The sequence below is a fragment of the Spermophilus citellus genome (genome assembly GCF_964194105.1).
Source record: "Spermophilus citellus genome assembly, chromosome: 2".
Taxonomy (NCBI): Eukaryota; Metazoa; Chordata; class Mammalia; order Rodentia; family Sciuridae; genus Spermophilus; species Spermophilus citellus.
In genome coordinates this window covers 239,215,133-239,226,634 of record NC_138183.1, presented here as the reverse complement: position 1 = coordinate 239,226,634, position 11,502 = coordinate 239,215,133, and the positions used below count along the sequence as shown (strand labels likewise).

At 35.9% G+C, this 11,502-nt stretch overlaps 1 protein-coding gene across 1 annotated transcript; it reads right to left on the bottom strand.

Annotated features, from left to right (window-relative positions):
• Window positions 1-4,176: 4,176 nt before the first annotated feature.
• LOC308639162 (olfactory receptor 4A47-like) lies at window positions 4,177-5,106 on the bottom strand (the record flags this gene model as incomplete). Its single annotated transcript, XM_081277248.1, has 1 exon — window positions 4,177-5,106. The coding sequence occupies one exon, from the start codon at window positions 5,104-5,106 to the stop codon at window positions 4,177-4,179; it is 930 nt and encodes a 309-aa protein (XP_081133374.1).
• Window positions 5,107-11,502: the final 6,396 nt, after the last annotated feature.

Here is an 11,502-nt window from a genome sequence, read left to right as displayed (position 1 = left end):
GTTTGCCCTCAGCACCTCCTGCCTCTCGGCCTTGGAGCTCAAGTTCCTGTGGAATTGGCTTCTGCTGCACACAGCCTTTATAGTGTCAGACCTACGTATCATCATCAAATGGCTGCCAGTTGGTTCGTGAGACCTCCCCTTTGTAGGACTTCTTCTTGTTCCTTGGTCAGGCTTCCCTGGTGGAATGAGAAGAAATGGGAGGTGGAGAGGAACAGTTACCTGCATGCCTAAAGGAATAGGCTTGGGGGTAGGGAGATAGCAAACCGCCTTTTCTAGTTATAGTACTAAGCTGGGTAAAGACAAGTCTCCTTTCTATTAAATGGTCGGCTGTCAGACATTTATATTTTTGTATGTCACACACCCTTTCGTTCATTCCTCCCTGGGTAGTCCAGGCAGATCCAGAGGAAGGGTATTCCTGGGAAATTAGGAGACCACCACACTCAGCATATCAAGTCAAAACTAGGGAAGGGGTTACCTAAATCCTAAAGGAACTTTAAAACATTTCAAGCATTTTAGTGATCATACAAAATTTCTGGCTGTGAGAGGAACTTCACAACCATCACTCCAATATAACACTTGTAAGCAGAGAAACTGAGGCCTTTCATAACTCACCCAAAGTCTTTCAGATAGTCTTTTTTTTTTCTTGACATCATTTGACCTCTCTTGTAACATTCGGAGAGAACAGAACTCACACCAGAATTATGTCTCAGCCAAAGTATAGAAATTTACACAGTAGACAGATTCATGACTCACAAATAGAGATCTCATGCCATCAGGGTCTTGAGAAGCTCCTGTGGAGTCCTGCCCCAACTTAAATAGCTTCCACAAAATGGCAGCAGGCCCAGCTCCTTGTTGCAGGTTCAAAGCATTAACTCTCCCTGATTGCCAGGAACAGAGAAGGTGGACCTCTGCAAAGCTGCATTGTCTGTGAGAGCTCCATTAGCACTAAGAGTGACTAAAACCTCAAAGGCAACCTGCACTCTCAGCTTCATTGACACTGAGGTTCAGAATTCTTTGCTTCCAGACCAATAACAGAAAGGAGGGAATGAATGGAAACTCTAGGAAATAAAGTGAAACAAGTAGTAACATGGAGGTGAAAAGTGGTGCATAAAACTAAAGACTAGCACAAATGAGGGCAGCAAAGTCCATTCTCTTGGCTGCTAGATTAAGCATTTTCTTGACCCTGCCTCATCTTTTCACCACAGCTGGATGAAGGGATGAGAAGGACCATGTCTCGGTGCTCATTCACTGAAACTTCCATTTGCAAGCTCCTTGCCTCTCCCCAGAGAGAGCAAGAACCTGTCATAGTTTAGAGAGAGAGGAGGGTCCAGCTTTTTAGCCCTGGTGGCCCTTTTGGGTAGTTCTGCCACTCATGACTGCCCTAATACTGGAAGAAAGGACTTTGCTCTCTCCTCCCCTAAGGATAGCTGTGCAGATCCACACCCTCCTCAGAACCTCTACAAATTCCTTAGTCTTCCTCCAAGCTTCAGAGCCATCAGTCTAAATGCTTTATTGAAACTAAACACATGCATTACAATGAGATTGTGAAAATACGGAAGTCAGCTTAGAAGTTTTGATAATGCATCATAATGTACAAACTACTCACACAACATCTATCACACACACATTATAAAAGTTTGCTTTTATAATGAGAGTACTTAATCATGCTTGAATGCTTTTCAATAAATCTAGAAGTGAATGAGATTGCTGTTATAAACCAATTATTACATTCTAATTGCTACTATTCAAAGTCCTATTTTTAAAAGTTCTTCGGTAAAAAAAAAAAAGTGGTAGAAATTAAAACCTGAAATATGTAACATAATTTAAATGAAAATACTATTTAATATAACAGGGTATTAGCTCAGTGCTCTGAGGAAAACTTAACATCCTAGAGTTTGTATTGTTTAAAAATAAATAAAAGATTAAACATCCTTTCAACTAAGAATGTTAGAAAAACCAAAAAAATTACCCTAAGCAAAAGTAGGTTCAAGCACCTAGTGAAGATAGAAGAGGTTTCCTACATTAGAAAAAATAATTCGAGCTATTATGTTTCTTAGTCTGTCTTACATTACTGTAACAAATACCTAAGTTACACCAACTTTTATAATAAGAGAAAAATTTCAATTTGGCTCACAGCTTTGAGGTTTCCAGCCATGATTAAGTGCTCCTTTGGCTTTGGGACTGTGGGGAGGCAGCATATCATGGTGAGCACCCATGGTGAAGCAAACACTTCACCTCCTCTCAAGAAAACAAAAGAATAGAAAGTAGGATAACAGGTTCCACAATCCTGTTTTAGAACCTGCCTCCCAATGGACCAGAAAACCTCCCACTAGGTCTCACCTCTAAATGTTTCAACCACCTTCTATTAACACCCTGCTGAGGACCAAGTCTTTAACAAATGAGCATGTGGGGAACACTCTGTCTTCAAAATATAGCAATCTAAGATCTGTTTAGTTAGATAAAAAAATAAGAAAAATATGAGAAAATGAATAAAATACTCTCTATTCTAATCACACAAAAAATCAAAGGAGGCACAGATTTCAAAATTAGGAATGACACAAAGAATACAAAGAAAGTTCTTTTAAAAAATTTGGGAATTTTACCAACTATAAAAAGTATTGGAACCTGGATTAAATAAAATAAATTATAATCTGGATTAAATGAGTGATTCCCCAGGAAATTGGAAATTACCAAACTTCTAATCTACCTTACTTTATGCATAAAGGTGTGTGTTTATGGAGGCAGCATATAAAGGAGTCTTAGTTTTCTTACAGAGACTGTGATCTCTCTCTGCATTTTAATGCAATATTTAAACCATTTACATTGATGTAACTATTGCCATAGTTAATTTTAAACATATAATCATTTTTATGAGTTCTGTATTTTCATTATTTTTTCCTTTTTCATATTTCTTTTGGATTATTTATGTCTTTTTCTTCTTCTTTTCTTTGTTCACTTATTAAACATTATTTATTTTAGTTTGGAGGATTGGCTTACAATTTCATAGCATATTTACATAAATATTATTTTAATAATTATATTTTAAAGATATTTCAATAGGAAATTCATATGTTTGCTCATGTACTAATTCATTCTGATGATCTCTTTTTGGTTTACAAAATTATACTCCCACATGGTATCATTTTCCATCAGTCTGAATGACTTCTTTTAACATCTTTTTTTTAAATGTCTTCATTAGTGCATTGTATTTATGTAATAGTTTTGTGATGAGAACACATATCTACCCTCTTATCAAATATCAAGTATATAATTAGTGTTATTAACTATCATGTTATAGTGCATGGTAACTGTAATTAATAATACAGCAGAAATAACACTTATAATAAGACATTTTCTATCATAATAAACTTTGCACTTTTTGAAAACAATCACTCTCCCCTCACCTTCCAGCCTGTGACAACCAATATCCTGCTCTCTGTCCCAGGACTGTGCTACTTTTAATTCTATATGTAAATGATATCATGCAGTATTTGTCTTTCTATGTCCAGCCTATATCACTTAGCATAATGTCCTCCAGTGTCACCCCAGTTGTCACAAATGATAAGACCCCTTATTTGAAGAAACAGAAAAACAACTTACTACCTGCATCTGAGACTTAGCACTGAGAGATTCTGATGAGGGAAAGTATATTTCTACCATTTATCATGTTGTGAGGGTTCTACTTTTAATGTTACTGTGAAGCATTCCATTTTTTACTTTACCAGGTAAATTTACAGTACTAAAATTTACATACACTACTGAAAACAAATGAACATAAGTTTATATAGCATTTAAATATTAAAACAATAAAAAGAATCAACATAAAAGGAAGTCTAAAAATAAGATAAGGAATACCAAAGTGAGGAATACAAATAAATGCAAAAATTAAATGACATCAGTGCAATGATTCCAAAATTTTATTCATTAATTTTCTACATATTGTCATAGACAATGTATTACATGTGCATTAGAACTGTCCAGTAGTGATGAACAAGACATTATAAAGTCTACATTACAGTAGGGAAACTATTAGTGGTACAAGCACATATTCAATTCCTTAATTGTATTTACCAGAAATTTAGAGGGAAAGGAAGTTAACATCAGCTTTACAAATGTTATGCTTCCTAAGAAGATAGTTTTATGATAAAATGACTCTCCTTAGAGCGGGCAACTCACTCATTTACTACATGATATGACTTTTCCTCCCCAGAGTTTCTTCATAGCATTTGTCATCTCTGAGTTTCTCAGAGTGTAGATGAAGGGGTTCAACATGGGGGTTATGACCAGGTAAAACACACTCAATAACTTGTCAATGGGCAAAGTCATGGCTGGTCGTGCATATATGAAAATACAGGGGACAAAGAAGAGGACAACCACAGTGATGTGGGAGCCACAGGTGGAGAGAGCTTTCCGCCTCCCCTCCTGACTCAGGTTCTTCAGAGAGTGGAAGATGACACCATAAGACACGAGTAAGAGCAGAAACACAGTTGTGCAGATGAGTCCCCCATTGGCCATCACTAAGAGGCCAATGACATAAGTGTCAATACAGACAAGTTTCAATAAGGGGTACATGTCACATATAAAGTGGTCAATGACATTGGGGCCACAGAATGGGAGCCCATAAATAGTGCCCAACTGAATTATTGAGTGCAAAAAACCTCCAACCCAGGAAACTATCAACAGCACAACACATACCCATGGTCTCATGATAACCAAATAGTGCAGGGGCTTACAGATGGCCACATAGCGGTCATAGGCCATCACCAACAGAAGAAAGACCTCTGCCCCAGCAAAAAAGTGTCCTGTAAAAAGCTGGGTCATACAATTCTTGAAGGATATGATATTTTCTCTAAAGAACAAGTGGGAAATCATTTGGGGGGAAATAACTGTAGAATAAATTGCATCCATAAAAGATAAGCTAGCAAGAAAGAAGTACATTGGTGAGCCCAGGGTCTTACTGAAGGTTATGGTCATCACAATGAGCAGATTTCCCACCATGGTCAAGATGTAGAAAAGCAAGAACATAACAAAAAGTACTTTCTGCACCTTTGGATTTTGTGTGAGGCCCAAGAGGACAAAGTAAGTTACATTGTTCCTATGTTCCATCTAGTCTTTTATTGGTGCTAATTCCAGATATAAAAGCAGTTCACCTAAAAAATAAAAAAGAAGAAATTCCTTAGAAGTATTATAATTTCAGTCTTCATTCATTAATCCTCTAAAATATGTATGAGAAGCATCAATTTGTGGCAAGCTATCTGTTGCACATATGAGGCACAGTGAAGTAAGATAGCATTTCCTTCCCCAAGTGATTCCGTATGTAGTGAGGGGATCAAGATTTAAAGTAAAACATGATCGTGGCCATAATAAGTGAATTATTTATGTCATGCTATCAGTTCATTGTGCTGCAATTGATAAATCAACTGGATTATGGCAAGACTTCTCACAGGAAGCCATACTTTATGCAATTAAAGGAGGTGGGAAATAACAAAAAGGAATGAAAAAATGAATTTCATGAGAAAATGCACCCCACATGATGTCACAAAGGTGTAATACCAGAGATTCACTTAAAGTCATTTTTTATATTCATAGTGGCTAAAATAAAATGTAAAACGATAGACCAAAAGTCAGTATATTCATTTCTAGTTCTATGACTGTAAATCATTAACAATGACAGCTTTTCCTTCACTCTCCAATCATCTCTTATCCCCTGGACACCTCAACCAGAAGTACCCTGCCATTCATATTTCTAGGAGGACTCTGTTCGTGATGATGTGTGTGTTCTCTAGCACAAGAGAGGCTTTCTGTGCAGTTCTTTTCTCTTTCAGATCCCTCACCAGAACCACCTTTTGATGTTCATAGTTACACCCATAGTCTCTTCATAGCGGCTCTTCCTATCATGAATCACAACTCTTCCCCAACCATCTACCCATTACCCATCCCAGAGCTACTTCCACTCTTTGAGTATCTTTGTAGCTGCACCTGGCTTCCCAGTAGCAAAATCCATATTCTCTTGTTAGAGCTGCTGTAATAAAACAGCACAAACTGGTTAACAGAAATCTGTTGTTTCAGAGTTTGACATGCCATTAATTCAAACTCAAGACCTGTGCTGTATTGGTTCCTTCAGAAGATATTGAGGAAAAGCACTGTCCCAGGCCTTTCTCCTTGGCTCACAGATACCAGTTTTGTGTTCACGTGTTGTCCTCCCTACATCCAAACTTTCCCTTCTCATAGGACATCAATCCTATTGGAATAATGACCACCCTAATGAACTTATTTTAACTTCTTGATCTCTGCAAAGAACCTACACACAAAACATTCACATCATGTAGTAGTGAAGGTTAGGGCCTCAGCATGCATTAGAGGAAAAAGTAGGGGTAACTGAACTAAATAAAACAAGAGTTGTTTCATATAACACAATGTGTGATTAGTAGTTGTCACATTTTCATATGTACTACCAAGTGGTTGAACCCTCCTTTTAGGGTCTTTACCCATTTTCTTTTTCTTAAAGAGAAAGACACAGAGAGAGAGACAGAGAGAGAGACAGAGAGAGAGAGAGAATTTTAATATTTATTTTTTAGTTTTCGGCAGACACAACATCTTTGTATGTGGTGCTGAGGCTCGAACCCAGGCCGCACGCATGTCAGGGGAGCTTGCTACCGCTCGAGCCACATCCCCAGCCCACATTCCCCATTTTCCTAACCTGCAAATTCTGGAAGAACCAGGGAATTGTCTGTCTTCACCACTGTCTCTCTCTTAACTTAAAAGGGTATCTGCAACTATTTAATTCACATCTCCAACTGTATATCCAATTATTATTTACAAAAGTGAATTTTTAATTATTTTTTCATGATAAATCTATTCTTTCTGAGGATTCCTTTATCTAATAAAACGGCTTCTCCTTCCACTCAACTTTTTAGTCCCAATTCTGACATTTTGACACATAATGGACACCCATTCATTATTCCTTTCATGTTATTTATTTATACACTTAACAAACTCTCTTGCCTTAGTAGATATACTGTAAATCTGATCATTCTCACTGCAACCAACTACATCCCTGATCTACTGCAACAGCCACTTGCCAATTCTTCCTATGTTCATCTTGTACTTTAACAAGCCATTTTCCCAAAGCAACACAAATTGTCTTTTTAATCTTCTTCAGATCATATCACTTCCTTCCTCAAAATCCTACAGGAGATTTTTATCACACACTCAATTATATATTCTTCACCTCCCTGACTTTAAATTACACAATTCTGTTACCTCCCCAAATTCATCTCTTACAATTCTCCATGCTCATCTGCTCCAGTCTTTCACTCGTGCTCAAATATCCCTAATGATTTTCCACCACTGTATTTCCATCTATTTTTTAGGAGACTCTAACTTCAGAAACCACATAAGCACAAACTCTAAAATAAAGGTATATATTGAAGAAAGGTGTGTTCTACATGCAATCTTTCATCTGTTTATTCAACCAACTAGTGTGTACATACCACTTACATTCTGTCACATCAACCTAATTAGGTGAACTTCCAGGCATCACAAAGTGTTCACATTCTCATTAAAGCTGAGTCTGCACCAGGATTGTGTATTCAGTGGATGCAATCTTGGTGCTGACTGAGCAATTACCTTGTTACTTCTACTGTTCCAGATGAAGCACAAATCTCGAGGATAGAAAATGGTTGCAGAATTCATTCTTTTAATTTTTAAATTTATTCATGGCAACTCTCATTTATGAACTCATCAGCCATGATCTGCCTTCAGAAGTTTTTCCCACAATTTTAATTCTTGCAAATTCAAGTGATATAATTTCCTACGTACTGAAAATTACACACGATTTCAAATTTTAGTTTTTTCTATCAATCGTTAAGGTCTTACTTTTGGAATCTTGTCTGTAGTTTGAATGATGACTTTTTGCTTCATTAGTAAAGGGCTGGAAGTCCCTTTTCAACCCAGGATACACACAGAAGGAAAAAGTCTGTATTATTCCTGTTGATATATTTAAAACAACATCTATGTCTGTCCATTGTCACCAGAATCTTCTAAGGTTTGCAGAAAATCATCACCAGCATTGTAGATGTATTTCAAAGGAATTCCATGTTGAGAATACAAAAAGTAAAAACTTCCGTAATAGCATAATTTCTCAAAAGTGTAAACAATCACATGTTCCTGTAGGAAAATAACAACTAGCTTTTTAAAAAAAGGAATATTTTCTCTTTAAGTTCTCTTTCAGGAACGTTAGTAATAACTAACAGACAGCATTATTGTGATTCATATAGATCATGCTTTAAGCCTACTGAAGCATCTTTTTAAGTGATTATATCAGGCTTTAAAAGGACAGCATTTTTACCTGACAAAAATGAAGATCACTATAGGTTTTATACCAGAAACCACAGTCATCATGGAGTCCTGCAACTGGAATGTATCCAAAGCAAGTCTTCCTTAATCAGTTTCACTGGGAATTCCCACAAGTTTAAACATGTAAACATGCCAATAGATTAATTACATTATAATGGTCAAGAAAATGTAACAAAAAATTTCAGAAACATGGGAAAATTGACAGTGACAATTGGCAAAAATAATACATCAGTTCATTTAGATGAACTGATGAACTTATCACTTATTACCACACTGCCAGGTCAAGTTTTTTTCCCATTTATCTAATAATTATATCTCATTATTTCTTTGGGGATATTTTTTCAAGATTCATGTAGTTATGGTAACTAGCTATTTATCTATTTATCCATTTTTTTAAAACAACCTTATAATATCTATTTATTTCATAGTGTATGCTATTAACTGGAGATATAAAATTTAATGAAACGGAAGATCAGATCACTGATTGCATTGGGTTTATGTCTTGTAATACAGTCACAAATTAACAACGGGAACAACAAATTATAGTGAGTAGAACAAAGTAAATTTCAAGAAATGACAACAGCAAACCCTCAGGACATTACATATCCTATTAAGGAATTTGAAATTATTAAGGTTCTCTTCAAATGAGAGTAAGGGGGACTTCCAGTTTCTGGTTCAACAAAAATGCTCAAAAAAAAAAAAAACATTAGCAAATTCAATCTGATAGTGTATAAAAGAATCAAACACCATGACCAACTGAGATATAGCCTTGATACATAAGGCTGGTTTAGAATTCAAATACCAATTAATGCAATAAATTAAAACAAAGAACAAGGATAAAAAAATCTCGTGGCTATATTAACAGTTGCACTTAAAGCATTTTAAAAATTCAACACTCACCTGTTTAAAAAACGAATTCTCGGTAACTAGGAATAGAAGAAAATTTCCTAAACTTAATAAAGCAAACCTACAAAACAGCCTATAATTGATACCATCCTCAGCAGTGAGAAACCAGAAAGCTTCGTTGTAAGGTAAGGTACAGGCAAAGATTCTTCCTCTCACCACTGCTTTTCAACATTGTACTGCCAGCGCTCACAAATGTGATCAAGCACAATATCGAAAGAAATGCATGCTTATTTAATAAATCCATCTTTGTTTAAAAATAGCATGATAATCTATGAAGACTTTATTAAAAAAAAACAATCAAAAGTGTACAAAAATCTGCTGGGCACGATGATGCATGCCTATAATCCCAGCAACTTCAAAGGATCAGACAGGAGGATCTTGGGTTCAAAGCCAGCCTCAGCAACGAGGAGGTGCTAAGCAACTCAGTGAGATCCTGTCTCTAAATAAAATACAAAATAGGGCTGGGGATGCAGCTCAGTGGTTGAGTGCCCCCGAGTTCAATCCCTAGTACAAAAAAAAAGTGTAAAAACTCTGGAATAAGTGATTACAGCAAAGCTACAGGATATAAGGTTAAAGTGTACAAACGGCATTCCTTTTCCTATACAGCAGCCACAAACAAGAGGATGCTGAAATTAAATACCATTTACTTTAATAATTTCCAACATGGAATACTTAAGCATATATTTAACAAAATATGTTACAAGATCTATATAAGGAAAATATCAAAGCATGGGTGAGTCTTACTAACTGTTCATGGAAAGAAAGATTCAAACAGCATCACTAAGAGGTTAATTCTTCCCAGCTAGATCTTCAGAACAAATGAAATTCCAATCAAGCTATCACATTATTTAGTAGATGTTGACAAGTTAATTCTGAGGTTCACATGGTGAGGCAAAAGGCTCAGAATGAGCAACCCAATACTGAGGGTAAGAATAAAAATGGAGAATTAACAATACCCATTTTCAATACAGTATAAACTATGAAATCAAGACAGTGTAGTATTGAAGAAAGAGTAGACAAATAGAAAAAAGGATAGACAAAGATGTCAGCCTCTCTGGAAAACTGGCAGTTCTATATGAATCCAAGCACTCTCACCACACAGCCAAGTAATTGGGCACCTTTGCATTTATCCAAAAGAGCCAAAAATGTAGCCCTTACAGAAAGAGACACTCAAATGTTTATAAAATCCTTATTCATAGTTGCCAAAGCATAGAAGCTACAATGATGCTTTTCAGGACATGAGTGGATAAATACACTGTGGTCCATCCAGATAATGAAATATAATTCATTTATTTGAAAGAAATGAGCAACTGATCCAAGAGCAGACAGAGGAAACCTCACAGGATATAGCTAAGTGAATGAGACCAGTCTGAAAAGGCTACATATTGTATGGTCCCAATCATATGACATTCTAGAAAGTGCAACAATGTAGAGAAAGTGAAAACCTCACTAGTTGTCAGGGGTTGGAGGAAGGGAGATGCCTGGGTGGATCACAGAAGATCACAGAAGACTTTTTCTTTACTGAAACTCTTCTATGATACCACAATAGAGATGCATGTCTTATACATTTTTCCAAGTCCACAGAAAGCACAACGTCAAGAATCAAGAGTACACCCTGATGTAAAAAAAAGGATCTTTGAAAGATACTGTTGTGTCATTACTGATTAATTAATTGTAATGTACCACCATGGTGTAGGAATTTAATAGTGTCTTCTATGGTTTAAGAGAGACCCATAAACTTCTTGAGCTAGAACAATGCAACAGTGTTGAGAGGTAGAATATTTAACATGCCTTTTAAAATAATCTAGAAATAAATGACAAAGTGAATAGAAGCCAATTGTTATTTTTTAGATATTAAAGCTGACAATCCCATCTTTAAAAACTGTTTTCTTAAAGAGGAAATTGAAACCAAAATTCTAATATGTACAGAATTCTTCAAAGGAAAACCCTATCTCAAACAATGTGATACAATTACCAGTGCTCAGAGGAAAATTGAAGGCCATAAGAGTTTACATTATTTAAAAAGTAAAGAAGAGACTAAGAAATTTTCAACTAAAAATGTTAGAAAAAAACCCATAAATTAGCCTAAGCTAAAATAGGTAGGAGAACAAAATAAGATAAAAATGGTTTCCTCCATTAGACAAAACTTAGAGCTATCATACCTGTTTGTTTTCCACTACTATAACAAGTCCCTGAGCTAATTCAACTTAATAACAGAAAAGGTTTATTTAGGCTCAC